The sequence below is a fragment of the Camelus bactrianus genome, chromosome 20, assembly GCF_048773025.1.
Source record: "Camelus bactrianus isolate YW-2024 breed Bactrian camel chromosome 20, ASM4877302v1, whole genome shotgun sequence".
In the NCBI taxonomy this organism is placed as follows: domain Eukaryota; kingdom Metazoa; phylum Chordata; class Mammalia; order Artiodactyla; family Camelidae; genus Camelus; species Camelus bactrianus.
In genome coordinates, this window is record NC_133558.1 from 30824190 (window position 1) to 30847743 (window position 23554).

The window sequence follows — 23554 nt, forward strand, 5'->3', positions numbered from 1 at the left end:
GAAAGACACTGTACCCATCTTTTATTTTATGATAGTGCTTTTGTAGCAAATTTTTGCTTACTTCAGGTCTATGACAGTGTTTTAAACCAAAGTATAGAGCTGGGGGGTATGTTAAAAGAGTGTCTGTGTACACCTGAAATGGCTTTTAGGACCAAGATGGTGGAAGATCCGCTCATCAGAGCCCACCCCACCCCTCCTGGCCTCGCTCAGTTTCCTCTTCCTTCATGAGATGCTGCCAACCAGCTTCCCCTCCTGCTCGTCTCAGAAAGGGCTCAGATGAGTTCATCTCATCTGTCGGTAAGTTTTCAGAAAGACTAGAGGCGGAACTGCACTCCACCAGGACCACCACTCAGAAATTCAACTCAGGCAGAAGACACAGAAATGACACCACGTGGACAGAGTCATTCACCAGGTATATTTGAAATCTAAGCTCTTTGAGCTATACACGTGCACAAATGAGTCAGTTGGTGGAACTCTCCCCCTCCCCCTCCACATTTAAACTTTTCAAAGTTAAAATAGTGCCAAAGAGGTTTGTGTTATGTGTTTCATGGAGATGCGGAGGCCATCCCGACTTTCACAGCGCTCAGAGCTTCCACAGAAACACTTCAAGGCGTCCCTCCTGTTTCTGCCCCCCTTTCCTGGGACACGTTCCTCTCCCCACGGCCCCAAACCCAACCTCGTGGAAGAATGACTTTCTCTGAGGCAGGTGAACATGGACATTTTGCAACAAATGTTACCAGGACTAACCACTTACGTCATATACGCCACGAATTTTTATTTTTATTTTTGATGACACAGAATGGTCATTTCAACTTTTGCTGAATTTGGTTGGAAAGGTCTGATGGATTTCTTTTGAAACATTGAAAAGCCATTTCTAAATAGTTTCGCTCATCCAGATGTCGCTAGAACCTGCCTTCTGAAAATTCTGTGTCTATTAACATAGCAAAGGACCCACCAAGCACTGAGAAGAGACAGCATAAAACGGCTGTCAGCTGTAGCTCTCAGGTCCTCTGAGCAGCAGAGGCCAAGATTTCCTCCACTAGAGGGCAGCATTTCTCCACAATTGAGTCAGATACTATTTGCCCATAAAAATGCAAAAACCTCCACAGCAAAGGAAAGTCAAAGCATTTGCTTATTATACACTCCTCAGGTTACATTTTTAAAAGGAGCCTTCTTTTTTTTCTATGGAAACTCAGGATTTGACAAGCAAGGCTGTCCTCAGTTTCACCTGTACTGTGTCCAGTACTATATTGCTATATTCACAGTAGAACGGACTTCAAATTTCTGAGTGATCAGTCTCATGTTTAAGTTTCTGATGAAACTAACATACACCTTAGTCAAAAAAAAAACAAGCCACAACAATCCTTCCATCGGGTGTGTTATTGTTCTTGTGTGTTTCTCTGAGGGTGATGAAAGTATCTCCCCCACTCCGTCACAATGGGCATTTGCAGCTAAAGTAACTCATTAACGGACGGGGGTGGATGAGACCTGGCACACAGAGCAGAAGGTGATGGTTCTACAGGTGTAGCTTCCATAATGCACTTTGGGCTGGAGAAATAGAAAAATCACACGTAACGAAAACAAACACGTTTCTGAGCAACAGGGGCTTCGCGTGAGGAGGACTGGTATGCGTCCCCCTCTCCGGCTCCCCCTTTCAATGTGCTCCGTGGCTGCTACACTGACTTAGCTCCATTCACATCGGCTGCAACCGACACTTGCGTCTTCACTTTATTTAAAAACAAGTGGCCTTGCCAGCAAAGATGCTAGCTAATCATTTCTATATTGGCATGAGAAGTTTTGTGCCCTTTCAAAATTCAGCATTACCCCTAATACAGTGCAGTATTATCAGATGACCTGGACTAGTGTACGAATGCATTCATAAGCGATACACAGACGTCGTTAAGCAGCGAATGGCTGGAACAGTCACTAAATAAAAACATCCAGATTTTTAAAAGCATAGCTGAAACATTTGTACAAATATACAAAGAGGTGGGGAAAAAACCAACAACAATCATTCAGACACTGTGAAACTTTTGTAATAAATAGATTCGTCTGAAATCGGTCTCCATCGCCCTGGGCGAGCCTTCCCCAAGGAGGCTGGGAAAGTTCTACAGGGAAGTCATGTTCGAAACCTACTGAGGGGTATCTTTGGGGGCCCAGCTCAGTTTTTGCCTCCAGGAATTTCAACAGAGCTATGAAGTATTGGACTCAAAAGAGTGACTAGGCCCAGACTTGGGAAGCTGGACGATGCTGATAAATTTCCTAATCTAGAAAGGACATGGCTGGATGCCGACAATCTGTGACTTTAGTACATCCTCAAATCATGGAAATAAATGCTGGTGATCATGCATGTCCTGGGAATGCTGGGATGCAGAGGACTGAGTGAGACCAGATAGGGGTATCTCATGCAGTCAAAGTCAAGTTTACTTATGGTCCTACTTAAAGTGGCCAGGAAAAAAAAAAAAAGCAAACAAACAAAAAAACCATCGCACACACGTCAGGACTGGGACTGGAACGGCTCACAAACAACACAGGTGCTATTTGTCACTGATGTCTCTGGCTTGGATCAACATGAGAGTATGAAGGTCTAGGCTGTGCTGATCGTTTAATAAGAAAATACTACTTTTTTTTTTCTAGAACCTTCTAAATAATGGATTATTCTGGATGGGTATGATATGATCAGGAAACGTGTCACCTTTTCCTAGCCCTTTTGTCCGAGAGGCTTGATTACAAGGAAAGAATCTCAAACAACCAAACACCCAGGGATTTAAAGGCAATTTTCTTTTTTTTTTTTTTGACAAACAACAGGGGGTGAGGGAAAAAGCATGATCAAGAGGAGACACATATTCTCTTGGAGGCGGAGCGGCGAGCTCAGTTGGACACGGAGGGCGGCAGGCCGGGACGCCGGGTCTGGATGATTTTTGGCTTGGGGGACGTCTTTGGATCCTCTTCTTCCTCGATGTCACTGTCACACACGTGCACGACGACACTTGGGGTGGACTCCGTCCCTGCGTGGAGCTCATACTTCTCTCCTGAAAAGCAAGAGAAAGCGGGGTGAGGAAGGCGGAGGGATCTCTGAACAGGACGTGGGAGGAACACTGTCCGGAGTCCCAGGGCGTGCCGGCTCGGATCCAGGGATGGGGCTGGAAAGCGGGACGAGTGTGAGCTGTCACTGCATCTCAGCTCTACCACCTCCCCACTGCGCAAGCCTGAGCCGGCCACCTAACCTCTCTTAGCCTCAGCACGCTCGACTGCAAACTTCAGAAGGGTGCTGACTACAGACCACAGGATGGTGGTGATGCCTACGTGGGTGTGGCAGTTACTCACCAAGTTTCTCTTCCATTTCCCAGCATCGCCGCTAACTTCTGAGTCACCTTGAGCCCATCGCTTCACTTCCGCATCTTTTGGACAAGGCCGTCTCTAAGTTATCCTCCAGAGGTCCCTTTCTTATCACGAGAGCTGGCCCAGGATGGAAGAAGGTGGATCGCCGCTGTCTGGGATTTGCACTGGTTACTGGGTAGCTGGGTTAGACGACTGTCGAGGTCCTTGCCAGTTCCAAGGCTCTGTCATTCTTGACGGGTTCGTCTTGGAGTCAGGTCACTACTAGCCGCTGGCCCCCTGTCTGTCTCTGTTTCGTATTAGGAGCATCTCCCTGGTCTGGCCCATTGCAGGGCATAAAGGATACCAGGCACAATGAAAAAAAAAAAACTAGGTGTGTCTTTTGCAAAAGATGATGGCATGTGGAAACAGGAAGGGTCACAAAACACTATGGTAAGCACTGGAGTGGCAATTATGTCAAGGACGATGGTACCAAATTGTAAGGCGCAAGTAGCTCTGAAAGGCTTCCTAGGGGAGGAGACAAGCTGGCTTGGGTCTAAAAGACAAGCAGAAGATGCCCAGGAGGTGGGCAGGTGCAGGGGGCCTTCCCGTGCTGCATGCTGGTCACTTCCTGACTGAGCTGCTGACGCACTTACCCTAATCTTCCCCCGACACCTGTCCTTCACTTCCCATCCTTCGTGAATGGGAAACACCTGAACGCAGTGTCTCCCAGACACCCTCCTGGTCACTGACTCTCGGAGTCTTGCCAGATCAAGTCCTCATTTTTCAGACTAGGACAAAAAAATCTCTCACCAATCGTGACAGCCATATTTCTATACCCAGCACATTAGCTACTTTTATGTGGCAGAGTCTCACCTGGTTCCCTAAATCCTGACCTCCCTCCAGGATAAAAGCCAGACACCACTCAGTCCAGGAATCTTGCCTGTGATCCGCAGCCTGCAGGGGAAAGTGTCCCTTCTGGATGGCCAGAGCCAGGGCTGTCAGTTCCAGTGCTACGGTGGTATTTACCTGCGTTGTGCACACCTTGGTAAGCATCAGTGGTGCAAATACCAAATGCTTGCAAGGCACAGTTTTAGATCCTGTGCTGACGTTAGGGAATGAGGAACACTGATAATGCAATAAAGCACCAGACCTCTTCTACGTGATGCTGGGAAGGATGTGTCTGGAGTCAGCCATCATTATGGGTTGAATTGTGTCCCCCGCACCCCCCTCCAAGATGCTGAAGTCCTAATCCCGAGTGCCTACGACTGTGACTTTATTTGGAAGTAGGGTCTCCACAGATGAGTAAGTTCAAATGAGGCCATGAGGGTGGGCCCTACTTCAAAATGACCAGTGTCCTTATAAAAAGGGGAAATTAGGACGCAGCAGTGCAGTCACACATGGAGAACCCACGTGAGGACTGGAGTTCTGCTGACCAAGCCAAACAACTACCAAAGCTACAGGAGAAGCCTGGCACAGATCCTCCCCGGGCGTCTCCAGAGGGAGCGTGGCCCTGTTGATGCCTTGATCGCCGACGTCCACCATCCAGAACATGAGGCCATACATTTTTGTCGTTTAAGCTGCCCAGTTTGTGGTGCTCAGTTATGGCAGCCCTAGTGGATGAGTGCAGCCACATCCTGCTCAGAGTGTCCTCTCTCTGTTATGCGTCAGACAGGCCTCTGCTGGACCCTGCTCGACGTCCTGGTGTGTAAGGCAAAGGCTTTCCTGGATGAGGACAGCGGACCGTCCCCAGGAGCAGAGCGTGACACCTCCAGCACATCCCTGATCTTGGCGGCAGCAGAGAGGGAGAGAACTAGCCAGAGCCAGAGAAATGTGGCCATAAAGACTCAATAATTTAAAGTCTAGATTGTGTGAAGTCGTAGGTAGAGAGATGTGTCGACAAGGTTGAAATCTCTGGCACAGTGAGCCCTCAGGACCGGTTTGCATTCAGGAGCGGAGAGGGACAGACACAGGGACACGGAGCAGAAGCAGGAAGGAGAACCCTGTTTGAGTCCCTCATGCGAGGCTTTGCCTCCTCACTGGAAAGCGGAGATCGACGGTCTGCACAGATCTAATGCCGCCGTAACCCACGCCGCAGTTACTGTGCGACACGCACTTGTAGTTGTGCTGTGTGTGTAGACACTGCCCACAGCTCGCTGAACTGGGTCTGTTTTGTTCTCCTTAAAGCAGTCTGTGTTTTTTATCCAAATCCCAAGAGAGAAGAACCACTTGACGTTGCTCAGGAGAGCAAGTGACGTGAAGCTGCTCTTCATCTGAGGGTTCCGGGCGACAGGTGGGCAGACCTGGCTCGTGGCATCTTTGAGCAGTGGCTTCCAAGCACCTGACAGTTTACTGGGGGTGCTTGCTGAAAACAGAGTTTACCAGCATGGGGATGCATCCCTGCAAATTCAGAGGCAGCGACGCCTACTTTGGTACCCAGCACGCCCAGGTGCTTCTCTGTGCTTCAGCGTCCGGGTGGCCACTGTTACACGGCTTGATGTGACAGGCGGGGGGCTGCGGTCCTGTGGGGATGCTAGCATGTGAATAACCTGCCCCTCCCTTCCTCCATCCTGCATCATAATTGTTCATTGGAAAAGGATGCTAGTGCAGGTAGCGGAGGGAGGGACACTGAGGATGCAGCTGGGAGAAGCAGTGAGGCATCCCAGATCAGCTCTGCAGCCCCTCCCAGCCCCAGGGCTAACTGATCTTCGGCCTTCTCATCTTTGTTTCTGGGAGAACAGCAAATCCCAAAGACAGTGATTGAGTTCACTGTACCCAGAGTTACTAATTTTCTCTTTCTTTGAGGAAAGCTTTGCCATTCTGGTTGAGAGACAGTTTTGACAAAGACAGAGAAAGAAACAATTTCTGAGTAATCAGATGGTGTGATTCTTGTTTTTCTGTATAGAATTTCTTTGAAGTTTTCACATTTGGAGAAGAAGCGCCTTTTGCAGGCACATGAGGGGCCCCGTGGCCCTGTCCGTTGCCCTGTTGGTTGAGATGCAGGGATGAAGTGGGTGGCGGCCTCTCATCCTTTGATGTAGGGATGTCAGGTAAGAATCTGCCACAGCAGAGTGAGAGTGGAGACCGTGGGGCCCAGGAGTGACAACGGTGACAGCAGGGACCCTGGCCAGCAGACTGACCAGACGCTGCCCTTTTCTGCATCTGTTGGAAAGAAGCTAGCTTTTTAAAAAAATAAGAATAAAATATACATAATGAAGCTAGCCTTTTGATGAAACCCTTTCTTTGCCGTGGCTTGGATAAAGAACATTTCCTCAAAGACACCTCCAGTTGCAATGTGTTAATAGCTTCAAAAGTAGACATTCTCCTCCCAGACTAGGTGTGCCTCAGGCACAGGGGGCCATCCTGGGCTGGGCAACTTCCACGTCGATCGCTTGGTCATAGAGCTATTTTACTGCTGTGATCCCATTAACGCTGACATTTCACTGTTCTATTTTTGGAAACTTTTTCTTACTATCAAAATCCAGCAAAGCCACACAGCTGCTGAGAGCCCACAGGATAAAAACAAACAGCTTGGTCTGGCTGGATTGAATTTTTCTGTTTTGGGCCGCTCTTTCCCTTTGGGCTTCAGCTAATTCCTCTACCGTGAAGGCTGACGTCAGTGCTGTCACCCTGCAAGGGGATCAACAGGGCTCAGCAGGTGACAAGGACCATCTTAGCTGCACAGGGCGGGGCAGGTCCTTCCACGGTGCAGGGAGCCCAGCCAGGCAGACCAGCAGGTCTGTTCAAGGACAGGCCCAGGCTCGGCCGTCACATTCTCACTCCTCTCGTCTGTACTAAACTGTCCTTTCCCCGTGGGCAGAAACGAGGCCGGGACCAAAAGCTCTCTGAAAATGCCCCATCAGGCTTTTCCACCTCCCTCCATGGAACAAAGTTCCAGCCAAGCAAATGCAGAATCCTCTGGCACGTGGTCACAAGTTCGGTTCTCATTCAGGCCTTTGCAACTGACAGGGGTTTGTTCAAAATAGACACCAGAGTTCTGTATCCTCTTTCCCAGGTGAATGGAGACAGGTCACAATGTCCCGATTCCTGAAAGTCTGGGGGAAGCGGAGGTGCCCGTGGGCTGCTCCCTGTTCTCAGGGGGGAGGAGTCAGGTCCCTGTGCTGCCCAGGGGGCTGGGGGCTGTGGTGACTTGGTCCTGGTACAATCGCAGAGGAGTGGGTACGTGACTGGGGGTCTGAGTGTCTCTGGAAGTTCTCCATCACACCTCCTTTGACTTATGAGCCATGATTTGATCTCTTCTTGAATTCTCTCTAAACAAATCGGTGTAATTACACACGGTTTATAAAAATCAGCATAATGCAGACGAGGTAAGGGCAGGGGGAGGACACACAGCTTGAGCTGTGTATTGAAGCAGAGGTGGGACTGCTTAGATTCCTAAAGGGAAACCTTCCTAAAACGTGGCTGCCTCCTTGGACGACTTCTTGTCTGAGTTCTGCCAAGGAAGAGATGGAACCCTGCGCTGGAGGCTTCCAAAACACAGCGAGATCTAGCAGGAGTGAGGCAAAGGACTGCTTTCTCCCTCAGCCTCACTGCTCTCCTTCTTGGAAGATCCTTTCTCTGGGACTACATGTGCTCCCCATTCCTGTCTCTGCAAGGAGCTACATACCCAGGCCTGATCTCGCCCACATTTCAGTTTACTGACGTCTCTACGTAAGTCTGCTGCTATTTTCCAAACTCACGTATCTAACATGGAATTACTTTTCTCCCGGTCAGTCTAGGTCTCCTTCCCAGCTGTCACATTCCTCTTAGAGCCGCCCTCATCCTTCCAGCCTTCTCGGTATGACTCCTTGGAGCTGGGCACCCTTGAATCTTCTCTTTCCTCCACTGTAGTTCATCATCCACCACTGCTGAACGTTGTTTTGAAACATTTCTCCGCGTGCGCCCTCAACACACCCTGCTTGTAAGGATCCTCTCCAGGCTCACTGACTCCCACCCAGAGGACTCCTAGCTGGTTTCCACACCACAGGAGCTAATCTTCGTTGCTAGAACAAGCTTCCTAAATACAACATTTGGAGACTTCACCTTCTCGAGTACTAGCAACGTAACCTTGAGAGGTACGTCGCAGTTCTCAGCCTCAGTTTTCCTCATCAGTAAAATGGGAACAACCACCACATTCCTGGAATGCTACCAAAAAAATACATAACCAATATTTTATCGAGCCTTCCCGAGAGGCATGATATGATTATTCAAGGTGGTAGTCTTTTGGTCACTGCTGCTTCCAAAATAATTTCCAGTTTTCAATCTGATGAAAGAATCTGGTCACACTACACGACAGTTACAGAATTAAGCAGCTGAATAATCGCCAAGAGCTTTGACTCGGAGGTGGAGTACCTGCTGTTAAGAGTGACGAGGCATGGATGACGACCCGCTGAGTCCCATGGTTCAAATGAACAGCTGGGCATTGTGCGTTCCGGTCCTCAAAGCTGAACGACCTTTTCCCTGTAACCACTGCTCCACACCTTGGTAAGTTTCTCCCCCGTTTCCTCCCACCTCCTAAGCACTTCCATACCTCTATGGCTGTGAGAAGGAACATCTCAAGTTGGCTTTTCAATCAGGTCTCTGATTTTCCTTTTTCTGGGACAGCGTGAATGACTCGTTTATATGATAGCACCTTTTGTGTGACTCATTAGTTATTTCGTCTGGGGACGCCTTATGCCAAACCACTCAAGTTAGGACTCACACTTCTTTTGTGATTGCTGCAGCTCAGGGTGCATGTCTGAGACCAATAAATACATTACTGATTGGTGGACGGCGTCCAGCTTGGCTATGGATGACGTACCTGTGTAACGTCCGGTACACACTCCCACGTACATTTTTCTCCTACAGTTGAATCTGTGTAAGTTTTAGCTTTTCAACACAGCTGAAAACTACCTAAGGGCAGGCGTTTGTCCTCTTTCCGGCAAGCTCTCGGTGCCAAGAAAGAGAGGGCATCGCCGACACTTGCCACCCACCTGAAACACAACAGCAGCTGTTTCCTGAGCACTTAGTAAGCGCCTGACACAGCTCTGAGTACTTCAAGTAAACTGAATATTTAATTATGGACGACAGCTCTGTATTGTGGGTTTCATAATGTTTAGTTTTTATATTTTAATTTATTTTTTAATTTAAAAATTTTTTTGTTATTATTTTTTTAATGGAGGTACTGGGGATTGAACCCAGGACTTCGTGCATGCTAAGCATGTGCTCTGCCACTGAGCTATACCCTCCCCCGGTTTCATAATGTCTTGATGACGCGGGAGGACACTGAGATCACACGTAGTAAGTGACGGAGCCAAGATTCAAACTCAAGACTTCAAAGCCTGTGTGCACAGTCACTGTCCAGCCCTGCCTCTCATGAGTCCCACTGCTTTCAGATCCCACAAGAGACTCCCCTGAAAGGGAGCCTAGTTGTAACTTGTGCTTTTCACCTACTTTGGCGGCAACTCACGTTTTCAGTGACTCTTTGTTCTCTAGCTATTAAGCTATTAAGTTAGACTCTTAATTCCTTCTACATTTTGCCTCTTTTTGTTTTGGCCAACTGCTAGTTATTCTAGGTAGGGTCTCCTTGACAGTGAATCCTTTTTGAAGACAACACTTGATAAGTTATAAAAATAAAGGGACTATAAACTGTAGACTGAGTTAATCTGCGCCTCTCACGGTAGCTTTGAACTCCAGAAAAAAAAAGATCCTGTGGGATTTCTTCTTGTTTTAACTAACTCACAGTAAGGATGAATTCTCAACAGGAAAGTTATGTGTTGGAGCAGACTGACTGTGTTTTGCAACGATGGGCATATTTCCTGCTCCTCATTACTCTTCTAGAACTCTGCCCCTCCTCCACTGAGGACTGCTCCCACTTTGTTCCTTCCCCTAAAATCTGGGCAGACCTTTATGACTGCCTATGCACCATGGCAGATGTAAACAGTGTGACTTCTGAGGTCGGTCACAGAAAGGCCAGGCACTTCCACCTTGCTCTGCCAGGCTGCTCCCTCTTGGAACCTCGCCTCCATGTTGTGAGGAAGCCCAAACAGCCCACGAAGAGCCTCCCCCTCCACCGCCCGAGAGGAGCCATGGCCTCGCTGAGCTCCCAGCCAACGGCCACACCAGCCAACAGATGGTTTCGAGTGAACCATCTCGGAAGTCCCCGGCTGAGCGGGCGGCGACACTGCAGGAAGCAGAGCCAAGGTGTCCCCCCAAGCCCTGCTCAAATAGCAAATCCGTGAGCCAAGTAAATGACTCGATGTTTCAGGCCCTTGGTTTTGGGGTAGCTTGTTATGCAATAGTTGATAAGTGGGGCACAGGTCATATAAAGGCTCTGTTCCAAAGCAAACTAAACCACTACTATTGAGTTGGAGCGAATTGCCTTCGGTGTTTTTCCCTCTTTTCTTCCCTGCTCACGTGCTCTGTTACAGTGGATACTTCTCCAGTTCCCGTGGCTCCTCCCAAGGGGAGGGAGCTCCATTCACACATCACTGGGACCCCCTCCCCAGCCTCTCTCCTACTCCTCTTCAGGGCAAGAGGAGTGACATCCCTCAGGTACCTGCAGGGACAGGAAACTGGAAATGCCAGCTCACCCTCCAGCATCTTTCTCTTGATCCATCCTGGCCTACAAAGGGCTCTGCTCTGCTCTCAGCCACGTGCTGAGCCCAGCAGAAAAGACTCTGCCCTGCGGAGCAGCCAGACATTTTCCGTCTCTGTAACAGAGGGAGAATGAGGCCGCATGGCTCCGAATTTCAGTTCTGGGAAGCCCTGGCTGAAGCTCACCGCAGCCGCCTTCTCGGCTTCCGCCTTTAATCAGAAACCAAGCTGGCGTTATTGATCTCATCTGTCTTACTTCTTATTTAACACTCAGCGAGTCCGGAACCAAACAGGGAAAGGTTAGTGTCGGTTATTAATCCACGCTGAATTTTAAGAATGGGCGATGGCTTCTCAAGGCAAGTGCCAAGAGCCTCTCCAGCAGGACCCTTGCATGCAGAGCCATGTGCATCGTGTGCTGAGGGCTACGCTTCAGTCTGGATTAAGAGCCCCTTACATTGAATTAAGAAGAACAAAAATTCCAATAGGAAAATCATTTCAGGCTGGTTCATGTTTAAAAGACACTGTAAGCCCCCACTTGCCATATTTTTTTTATTGTAAATGTGATTTTTTTTCAAGAGGAAGTAGGGAGCATCAGTCCTGATCTCTGGAATAGGTAAAACTGAACTTCCATATGGGTTATTTTTACTAAACATGCTGCCCGTTGGGGAGATTGAACACAGAGATTGAGGGAAGGGTTCAGAATGACTTGAAATGTGTTTGAAAGTTTGGATTTCCTTTCCTTTCAAGTGTTAGGGTTAGGACTTGATAGAATTTGGCAGGGAGGGGCGGCTTCCCACTCCCTTGTCAACTGTGGAGACAGACGCCTGGCCCTGGTCGGCTCTCAGGCGGGGGAGGTGGGGAGGGCAGGGGTGAGGGCTGACCTGCACCTCCCTCCGTCCACCCAGGCACTGGCCTGTATTTGAGCTTACCGCGACTTTGAACCCTCTCTCAGTCCTGGCAGGGCAGATCCTGGTTTGGTTTGGGGCCCAAAGCATTCCTCAGTAGAAGGACTGAGTTATAGTGAAAACCATCAGGAAGTTTCCCAAAGCTGCACCCTGTCCCCAGGGCATGAAGATATGCTATTTAACAGTACTTTGAAGTTATCTGCTACAATCTTTTCTTCCCCTGTTTTTCCAAGGGGAGGAAAGGGAGTGTGTGTCTGTGTCTGGGAAGGGGGCGGGAGCAGGTGAAGCATCTCTGCACTGTTTTCCCCTCATGCTTCTGCTCGTGCTCCTGCTTCCACACTGGGACCTGACCCCTTACTAGGCACTCCTTGCCTCTATGTCTCTGATGGCTCTTTGCCACCTTTAAATACCACAGAAGTGTAATTAATTAACGTGCTCCTTCATCAAGGGGGCGAAACTCCCAGTGGTGTCTGGAAATGTGATGGGAATTTTTTTTTTTGGTTGTCATAAGGACTGGGTAGGGTATTTAGTAGGTGAGGCCCCTGAGATGCTAAATGTACTACAATCTGTAGGCTTGTCGGTTCCAAAATATCACACTGAGAAACACTGAGCTGAGAGCTTAGCATAGGCACTCACATTTTAGGAGGAGACTAAGATGTGGCTTGCAAATCAAGTGACCATAAGTAGGTAACACACACTGAGCAGTTACTATGTCCAGGACCGGACATAGAGATGTACATGGATTATCTCATTCCATGTTCCCAACAATCTGGTTTTACTGTTGAGGAAGCCAAGGCACAGAAAGGTTAAGAAAGTTGCTCAGAGTCACACAGCTAATAAAAGGTGGAGCCTGGATTCAAACACATATCCTGAGTTTCCATCCTCCTCCTCTCTCTTCACGTTGGAGCTTCACTGACAGCTGTGAAATAAAAAAAGGGATGATCTAGGGTGGAGGGACGGCTAGGTCCATACGGACAGCTATTTGGTAGCTGCCTGTTCACAAGGTCAGTCTGAGTGTGGAGAAATTATTGATTTTCTAAGTAGAAGTGGAAAGAGGGATTCAGGATTCAAAAAAAAAAAAAAATTCTAGGGAGGAAGAAATGTTCCAGGGAGGAAGAAATATTACAGAGAAGGAAGTCCTTTGCAAATTTTTTCTCTCTGATTCCTCAGTGATTCCACGAGCTCATACTTAACTTGGGTAGACCTGGGAGGAAACTGCTGTGGGCAGACTCGAGGGCAGGGCGGATCACTCAGCAGCAACTCTGTCCCTTTTCTTTCTATAGCAGCTGCTTCTGTCAAAGGATGCCCTCGAAGCCTGGGTGGCATAGGGTCTAAAGCAAAGCACAGACCAACCCAACTATTTCACTGGCAGTTCTGAGAACAAGTCCAGGTAAACCACCACCACCACCACAGAAAAGACATCAGGGCTGCGCACGGACTTCCCTGCCGCAGTAGGTCTGGGATAAGTGCACGTCAGGACAAGAAGATGGACGTGAGTGGTCAGAGGTCTTCTTCCTCACTCACCTCCACTGATCATCAAAAAGTTACATTTCTTACAAATAACAAATACTGGTGAGGATGTGGAGGAAAGGGAAACCTTGAATACTATTGGTGGGGATGTAAATTGGTGCCGCCACTATGGAAAACAGCATGGAGGTTCCTCAAAGAACTAAAGCTAGAACTACCACGTGATCCAGCAATTCCACTCCTGGGTGTTTATCCGGAAAAAATGAAAACACTAATTTGAAAAGATACATGCACCCCAATGTTCACAGCAGCATTATCTCCAATAGCCAAGATTTGGAAGCAATCCAATGCTCATCAAAGATGTGGTGTGTACACACACACACACACACACACACACACAATGAAATATTACCCAGCCATAAACAAGAATGAAATTCTGCCATTTTCAGCAATGTAGATAGACCCAGAAAATACTATGCTTAGTGAAATAAAACAGAGAAAGACAAATACTACATGATATCACTTATATGTGGAATCTAAAAAATAAAACAAATGAATATAACAGAACAGAAACCAACTCACAGATACAGAGAACCAACTAGTAGATGCCAATGGGGAGAAGGAAAAGGGGAGAAAAAACATAGGCGTGGGGGATTAAGAATACAAACTACTGTGTATGAAAGAGATAAGTAACAAGGACATATTGAACAGCATAGGGAATTAGAGCCATTAGTTTGTAATAACTTTTAATGGAATATAACCTATAAAAAACTGAATTGCTATGCTGTACACCTGAAATTAATATAATGTAAATCAACCATACTTCAATTAAAAAAAAGAGAAGAGTTTGCTTCTCTTTGAGGTTTTCCTCTAGGACTAGCTAAAGGGACTATTTATCTTCACTCCCTCCTAAGTCAGTTAGGACCTAAAGGACGCCATGGGGACAACAGATTGAGGACCTGAATTAGTGGTTGAGACAACCACTTAGAAGGGAGGTAAGGAACCAACGGAACCACAGAGGGAGATGGGTGGGAAGACACAGAGAGAGGAGGGAGATGCGGTCTCTGAAGGCTGCAATGTGGTGCTGGTGCTCCGGAGCGAGAGGACAGCACAGACGCGCGGAAGGGAAGAGCGGTGTGGACGGGCTCTCTGTGCGCTTGGCCACAGACTCAGAAGGTTGTCCTCTGTGCGAGTGATCATTCTGTTCGACCTTTCCCGGTATTAGGGGCCGGGCTCCGGGAACAGCTGTGGGGATGCGCACGACCGCGCGCACGCACACCTGTGCCCGTATTTTGGTTGTGCCAATTTCTCTACAACGTGCTTATTTCATTTGTGAAATAAGTAAAGGAAATGCTTCATATTACTACTCAATACTGACTGAAGATAACTGTGAAGTATAATGCTAAGAAGAAACGCCCTTTTAACATTTCCACCCCCAGGGAAAATTCTTCCAAAAGGGGTAGAAAACTAGGAGTGTATGTTCCGGGCTTACGAATCTGCGTCCCTCGGGCGGGCAGTGACGCACAGAGACTGCACTGGATACTGGGACTGGCTGTTTTATTTGCTTTTTATGTCTGTGATCAGAATATAGCAATTGTCAGACAAGAACCGGGGCTTATATAACTGGTCATACCACAGGCATCCCAAATATAGGTGTTCATCTATATTTTAAAAATGGAATTTTCTCTACCTTTCAGTCAATGAGCCTGGAATGGAAAATGTTTCTTCCTTATAAGTGACACGAATTAATGAAATCTGTTTTCCATTTGGGGGAAACAATGTATACTGAGCAGCAAACCAGCAAAACTGCTTTACTCTGGCATGTTTTGATAGAGAAGAATTTGGAAAAAAAAATCTAAATATAGCAACTTGAAACTCCAGTGCCATTTTAAGCCCTCCTTTGCAGTTAACTAAAATTGATCTCCCTAGCAAGAGCTAAAAATAGGAGGAAAAAGGGGAACAGACAATGACTTTTCATCTCTCTCCCTGCAGGCATTTCCAGTGACAATGAACTTGACCTTCCAGAGCCATCCTAGAGAGCAGAATAGGCCGGCATTTCACGTCCCATCTATGATTTACCACCCATCTACTGCCACGGGCATCTCCATTTTGCTATTTTGCTGACGAGCACAGATAAGCTGCTTTGCTGGGCTGAGTTTTGTTTTTCCTATTTTGTTTTACATCCACAAAGAACACAGCACTATAGTCTTTCTGGAGCCTGGAACAATGGGCATTATGAAATAAACAAAAGTGAATATCCAATTCATTCTCCACTAGGTCAAAGCTCATCTTATTTTGTCCAGATCATTGTTAAACGGTGGGCTTCTCTAAATTCACCGGGGGACTGATATAAATGCAGAAAGCTTCTGTTTTATAGGGGAGAGACCTGTCCTTTAAACAGCAGAGGATGGCAAATTCTGATCCACATGTCCTGCTTGATACTAGAGGAAAAGAGTCAAACTTAAAGGAACCAATGCAGTGGATCTGTTTTCCGAGATGCCAATAAGCAGAGAAACGCAATCTGGAGGGACAGAATGTCTAAGGTGTTTTGTATTTTTAAAACATTCTTTTGCAACAATCTTGAACTTCTTCTGGAGAAATTAATTTTGTTCTTTAAGAAATCTATCTGGTTTCTCAGACCTTCCACCTTTCAAGGGCAAGGGTGCTGGCTCCATTAATCCTTTCTGTTTCTTCCCAGGGGCAGAGGGACCATTTTAACTTACTAGCTGTGTAGCCTTAGGCAAATTCCTTAACCACCCTGTGCCTCACATGCCCCAGCTGTACAAATGAGGAGAGTAACACCTGTCTCCTGGAGTCGCAGTAAGCATTAAATGAGATCATCTATATAGTAAGCTGTTTAACACAACGCCAGACATATATTAAGTGCTGTATGTAAGCTTTAGCCATTGCTTCCATTTACATTTTCCCCCTAATATCTATTTTCCTTACTTTCTGGATCAAAACCAGAATATACAGTCATGAAAAATGTTTGGAATCGTGCCTCTCATATTTTGCAGACCATGCACTTACTCTCATGATAATAAACAGAACGGAGAGATGCTTCACCAGTTAGGTGACTCTGGTCTCCTGTTGTCACATCCCACTAAGGGTTTCAAAGGAAACCCACAGGCTCGGGCTTCATCGTGGTTCCTCTGTGGCTGCATTTTCTAGCCATGCTTGTTTCGTGGGCCTCTTTAGAAGTTCCAGGGGGCCTGAGTTGTCCTCTCTGGAAGAGGGTCACTGGTGCTCCTTTCTTCAAGAACAAGGTGCTGTCTTGCCCCCTCCTGTCTGAGCTGAGGCCTGTGTCCTCACGCTCTCGTTTACCCTGCATGAAAGGGTCATGATGACCCACGTCACTGCATTTCCATGGGCAGCTACATGTGTCAAAGCTCCAACAAGCCCCTGCATCTACCAAAGTGATCCCAGACCAGAGTACCATCTCACCCTGGATCCCGGCTCTGAGCTGCTCTTTCTTTAGACTTGCTCTTCCTCAGCATCCTTAGATTTCTGCATCCCTTCTCAGTCACTCAGCTCAACCAATTTAGCACCATTAGTCACTCCTCCAAAGGAAGCAAAACTCCTCTCCTTTGATCATCTAAGTTGCTTTTCTCTGTTCCCATTCTAATTTATTTCTCTATTCCTGGAACTGAGGTAGCCATCCCTTAACATGGAATGACTTATAATTTGTTACTGAAATGATTCTGCCTAAGGATTAAAAGTGAATTTTACTAAGTCATTTTTTTTTCCCAAGTGGAAATGCTCAGAGTCCTTTTGGTGGAAAAAATATTCATTTAGTGCTGTCTGACTCAGTCTGGCTAAAGCCATAAGACAGCAACAACTTGCCAGTGAAGAAATTATCTCTAGGGCTAATAGCTCTGATATCTTCACTCATTCATTCATTCATTCATTCAGTGTTTAATGAGCATCTTCTATGTGCAAACTATCAGGCACTGGGAATACCAGAATGAATAAAACATGCCTTCTCCCCTCCAAAAGCAGGGAAGACAGAAAGCTGAATGATAGAAAATTAACCACAAGGAGAAGTGAGCTTTTGTGGAACGAGTCAGGTCAGAAGGAGACTGAAGGAGTAATTCCCGGCCCTGGCACCTGGTTGGGGGTGAGGGGGCAGAGATGCAGGTGAGGGGATGCAGGGCGGGGCCCCACTGTCTCATCACTGCAGCTGAAACAGCCGCCAGAGGCCCCAGCCTCCTCTATAACCTCTGTGATATTTTCAACTTAGTTGTTGGATATAAATCATTCATCTGTGTGGGGTGTAGAAGCTTCAGGGATACCGGAAAAGGACGAATGGATAACTAAATAAAGAGAAACAGCCTCAAACTGCTGGCAAGGAATGGAGAGAGAGATACATCAAGAGAAGACAGCCAAACTGCAGCTGTTCCACGGGACACAGCATCAGTCATCCGGGAAGAGCAGGAGACCTTCCTTACACACACAGCACACAGATCTTCATTTGCACACTTACCCAGACCCGGGGTTAGGCTTTCTGGAAGTTATAGGGGTGTTAGAGATGATTGTCAATGGGTTGGGATAAATGTTCTGCCTGTGTCCTAGCAGAGCCGGCCTCAAGCCCACCCAGGCAGCCAGGATCCTTAACAGAAGGCCATTGGATCTGGCTAAATGGTGGTTAGAAGAGCCAGGGCTGACACTGGTTTCTGCTCCCAGCCAGCTGTGTCACCTTGGGGAAGGGCGTTCACCTCTCTGCAGTATAGCTGATTTACAATGTTGTGCTAATTTCTGGTGTACAGCATAGTGATTCATGTATACACATGTGTATATACATATATACATGTGTGTGTATATAAATATATTCCTTTTCATATTCTTTAAACTATAGGGCATTATGAGGTATTGAATATAGTTCCCTGTGCTATACAGTAGGGCCTTGTTGTTTATCTATTTTATATACAGTAGTTTGTATCTGCTATCCCAAACTCCTAATTTATCCCTCTCCCACCCCCTTTCCCCTTTGGTAACCATAAGTTTGTTTTTCAAAGCACACATTTTTAACAATTGATAAATTATTCACAACTCTAAAAAGAACTCCATCTTTTTCTGGCTCTTTAAGACCGTTTCCTTCTTACTTGCCGCCTCCTCTGTACCAGGCTGTGACATCCCTTCTGAGGTCTAGTTCCCACTGTATCCACTCCTCCCGCCTCGGTCACACCCGTCCCCCGCAGTGCCCTCCAGACCTTATCTTGTCTTTGAGTCAGGCTTTGTGGCCATTAAAAGTAAATAAATTTTCATTCTGGCTCTGGATAGAAAAACGATTTGAATTTACTGGATTACAGACTCCAAGTGAGTGGACCAGAGGCCATCTGGGATCCGAAAGTCTGTCTGAGCCTGAGCCTCCTTTATGAAGAGTGAGGTAGGAAGAGCCCTGGCCCTGTTTTTGGCAAGTCATTCCCGCTCCCCCATCCCTGGGCCTTGATTTCCCCTCCTGTAAAGTGCAAGTCGGACAGTGACTGCTAGGCTCTCTAGCCAAGACATTAATGATTCTATGTAGAGCTCTGTTTGCTGACATTTGAAACAGCCATACAAGGTGTTCAGCTGTGGCCTTGTTCATACCTCATTAATATCTGTGCTTGGGACTCAAACCAGCAGCTCCAAGGACTGCGCTCTCATCGGTCCTTTTTAGGGCTGTGCTCACCCGCTGTCCTGAGTTCCTAGGGGAACTGGGTCACAAGGCTTGACCTGAGCAGACCTGACTTATTTTATACACTCAACAACCTCTGCACATATCACACACGTGGCTCTCTTTGCATGGAAGCGCGTAAGCTCAGAATTCCTGTATGTGGATTAGACTTTCAAGGAAGCCACACTTCACAAGCAACTCCCTTATTATTCTGTTGCTTTTTTAATCACCACCTTAGTAGTGCTTCTTATAATGGCTCTCGATGGTGAAACCCATGGCCATTTTAAATGGCCCTAGAAGCAGAGTGACTGGATGGCAATTACAAAGAACCCCCCCAACGCCCTTGCTCTTGAAAGTGCTGTAATTTAAGGCCACACATGGGACAGCCAGTAATTCTCTTGCAGGGTGTACTCATTAATCAATCAGCCTCATCCCAACCTGAAGACCCAGTAGGATGACCAGCTTTTCCTGAACTGCTTGGGAATCTCCTGGTTTTAGCATCACAAGTTCCCAGGAACCCAAGTCTGGGTGATCCAGGACAGTGGGTTGGCGTCACACCAAGGAGCCTGAAATCTCAGTATATGTGAGAATCAACATGCGTGCTTATTAAAACTGCAGATTTCTGGGGTGGGAGATGCTGATCCAAATGTTTTCCTGACTACAGTAAGAAATACTGGTAAGAACTCATTATTAACTTATCACCCCTGGCATTTGGCATTGCTACCAGTGGTTCTTGAGCTCATCTGCACATCACAATCACCTGGGGAAATTTTAGAAAATACCGTTCATGATTTGACCCAAACCAAGTAAATGAGAATCTCCTGGGGTGCGGTCAGCCCCCTCTCCCTCCAGGAGAACCAACAGAGAAGGCAAACACAATGGCCATTATTCATCTTGGACCTTTGGTGCCTAACACCTCTGCTGTCACCTGGTTTGGGCCCCCAGCTTTACACCACGTCCCCTCCTGTTGTAATATAGGAAAAACACTGGAGGGCAAGGTGGCACCATCTGCTGAAACTGTGGACAGTATCACCTCTAGGTATAAAACATAAAGAAACTTTTGGACAAGTACATAGGAGCTGGGCACGAGAATGTTAACTGTGGCTCTGCCCATAATGACAGGAAACGGGAAGCCATCTAAATGTCCATCAGCAGGAGGGTGGTGAGCACAGAGTGGTTCTGGACTCACCCCGTGGAATATTGCGCTGCAGTGAACATGACAGTGTCCAAGCTACGCTGACCAACGCTGTAACAAAATGACCGTAGCTTTTTCTAAAGTTAGAGCCTGTTGTGATTGACTTCTTGGGGCCTGAGAGGCCAAGGTGAAGCCTCTCAGGCCCTCTGTAGCAGAGGGTTCCTGGGCACACCCGTGGCAGCAGAAAGCAAGCTTGCACGGCATAGGTGCCTTGTGCCAGCTTGTTCTGAGGAAAAGATGTCCCTATGGTCTGGAGAGAAGAATCAGGTAGCACTTGGCAATCCTAAAATGCCTGCCTAGCAATCTGGAAGTTGCACGGACTGGCGTGTGAGTGCCAGTTCCTGGGCTGCTTTTGAACAGGGACAAAGTCTGACGCTGCATTTTCCCTCGGCATTCCCCTTGCTGTCCACATAGAGCAATAAATCCATTAGAAACGCAGATGTTACCATGAACCCAGGATTTCAGGGCTGTTAATCCTGTTTGGCTTTTCCGGGTTGCTGACAAATGCGTATGCTGCGGGAGGGCCGCCGGGCTTACCTGGTCCTAGTTTGGCCACAGCATAGAGGAGGTCGTAGTTGAGGACCGGCGTGGCATCGCTGATGGGCTGCCAGCCGACGGGAGGAGAGGCGGGGGGCGAGATGAGGAACTGTTTGGCGGGCTGCGGCGGAGCCAGGTGCAGTTTGTCTCCGTCTGTCTCTGGAGTCTGAACCTTTCAAACAGAGGAGGAATGAAGACACATTATTCATTCTGGCCTCGGAGGGGCCATGTTGTTTCACTAAGATGCAGAGTCTCGCCGCTTTTAGCCTGTGACGGATGAACCAAGGGGCCAGGCTGCAATTATAATTACTGTGACCATACCCCATGTGCTCAGTTATCTTATTTGGGCCTTAAAACAGTGGTTCTCAACCTTGAGCTGCACAAGAATTACCTGGGAAGCTTACTAAGGCAGACTGCTGGGCCCCACTCCTGGAGTTCTCGGCCAGTCAGTCGATGGGGGGCAGGGCCTGAGGATCTGCATTGCTAACGAGTCCCCAGGTGATGGTGATGTTGCCCGTCCCCACAGCTTCCCCTCCTCCCCCTCCCCTCCCTTCCCCCTTCCTCCCCACCATGAGTTTTTCCTTCCTTCCTTCCTATCTTTCTCCCTTCTCTCTCCTTCTTTCTAATTGAGGTGATATTCACACAACATGAAAGTAGACCATTAAAAAATTTTTTTTATGGTTCCATTTTTTTTGATTATAGTCAGTTTACAACATTGTGTCCATTTCTGTTGTGCAGCATAATAGTTCAGTCAAACATATACATACATATATTCATTTTCATATTCTTTTTCATTATAGGTGACTATAAGATACTGAATATAGTTCCCTGTGCTATACAGTAGAAACCTGTTGTTTAGATCATTTTAAAGGGAACAATTTCAGTGGCATTTAATCCATTCCCAATGTTGCACAATCACTACTTCTATTTAGTTTTTATTATTATGGTATTTTTATCATCCCAAAGGAAACCCTGTACCCATTAAACAGTTACTACCATTTCTGCCTCTCGTCAGACCATGGCAACCACTCACCTGCTTTCTGTTTTCTATGGATTTACCTCTTCTGGACATTTCATAAACATGGACTCATAAAACAGGTGATACGTTGTATCTAGCGTCTTTCACTTAGCATAATGTTTTCAAGATTCCTCCATGGTGCAGCATGTCTCAGTACTTCACTCCTTTTTGTGGCTGAATAACATTCCACTGAATGGACAGACCACCATTTATATATATCTGTTCACCCAGTTTTGGACATTTGGGTTGTTTCTACTTTGGCTATTGTGAGCAGTGCTGTTGTGAACATGTGTATACAAACATGTATTCATTTGAGACCTGTTCTCACTTCTTTCAGATACGCACCCAGGAGAGGAATCACTGGGTTGGATGGTAAGCTTATGTTTTACATTTTTAAAGAACCAAGTAAGGTTTTAACAAATGAGAAAACTGAGGTTTCTACAAGTCACACAAGTTATTAGCCGTGGTGGGTTTGAGTATTAGTCTGAGGCTAAAGTCTAAGTTTTTTCTCTTTCTTGGTTTTTATTTTATTTTATTGTGGTAAGATCATTTAATATGAGTTCTACCCTCTTAACACGTTTTAAAGTGTGTGACACATTGTTATTGACTATTTATTGTACAGTGTTGTACAGTAGATCTCTCTTCATTTTGCTTGACTGGAACTTTATGAATGTTGACTAGTAACTCCTCATTTCCCTCCTACACACACACTTAGACCCTGGAAACTACCATTCTAGTCTTTGATTCTATGAATTTGACTATATTAGATGCCCCATGTAAGTGGAACCACACAGTATTTGTTTTTCTGTGAGTGGTTTATTTCACTTAGCATAAGGTCCTCTAAGTCCATCCACGCTGTCCTGTATTCCAGAATGCTGACACTACCCAAAGTGATCTGCAGAGTCAATGCAATCCCTATCAAAATCCCAAGGGCATTTTTATACAGAAATAGAAAAAACAATTCTAAAATTCATATGGAACCACGAAAGACCAGAAACACTCAAATCAATCTTGGGAAAGAAGAACATCACACTTTCTAATCTTAAAATACATTTCAAAGCTATCTAATCAAAGCAATATGATATTGGCATATTGACTAATGGAACAGAAAAGAGAACTCAGAAATAAATCCATGCGTATAGGGTCAACTGGTCTTCAGCAGGGGTCCCAAGGATACACAGTGGGGAAAGGAGAGTGTCTTCAACAAATGGTGCTGGGGAAACTGGACATCCACATGCAGAAGAAATGGACCCTTATCTTAAACCACACCAAAATCAACTCAAAGTGGATGAAAGAGTTAACCATAAGACCTGAAACTGTAAAACTCCTAAAAGAAAATATAAGGTAAAAGCTTTATGACATCGGTCTTGGCAAAGACTCCATGGATATGACGCCAAAAGCACAGACGATGAAAACAAAATTAAACAAGTGGAACTCCATCCAACTAAAAAGCTTCTGCACAGCCACGGAAATAAGCAACAAAGTGAAAAGCCGACTAGGGAATGGGAGAATATATTTGCAAACTGTATATCTGATAAGCGGGTCAGTCTCCAAGATATATAAGGAGTTCCTATAACTTAGTAGTAAAACAACAACAAACCCCAATAACCTGATTAAAAATGGATTAAGGCCTTGAATAGACATGTCTATAGAGAAGACATACAAATGGCCAACAGGTATATGGAAAAATGCTCAACATCACTAATCATCAGGGAACTGCAAGTCAGAATCACAATGAGATAGCACCTCACACTTGTCAGAATAGCTGTGATCATAAAACAAAAGACAAGTGTTGGTGTGGGGGTGAAGGAACTGGAACCCTTGCACACTGTTGGTGGGAATGAAACTGAGCAACTACTGTGGAAAACACAGGGGGTTTTCCATAT

At 46.5% G+C, this 23554-nt stretch overlaps 1 protein-coding gene across 4 annotated transcripts in view; it reads right to left on the reverse strand.

The window, feature by feature from the left end:
- Positions 1-394: 394 nt before the first annotated feature.
- Positions 395-23554, reverse strand: part of RCAN2 (regulator of calcineurin 2) — a 233701-nt gene continuing 210541 nt past the window's right edge. For 3 of the 4 annotated variants that reach the window (XM_010973840.3, XM_074348850.1, XM_010973841.3), the window contains 2 exons: positions 20651-20822; positions 395-3032 (listed from right to left, as the gene is read on the reverse strand). In XM_010973840.3, coding sequence (XP_010972142.2) covers positions 2872-3032; positions 20651-20822 — 333 coding nt within the window. In that variant the 3' untranslated portion in view covers positions 395-2871. Of the gene's footprint in view, positions 3033-3327; positions 3658-20650; positions 20823-23554 lie in introns of all 4 variants that reach the window. The other variant, XR_012501155.1, reaches the window with a different exon arrangement.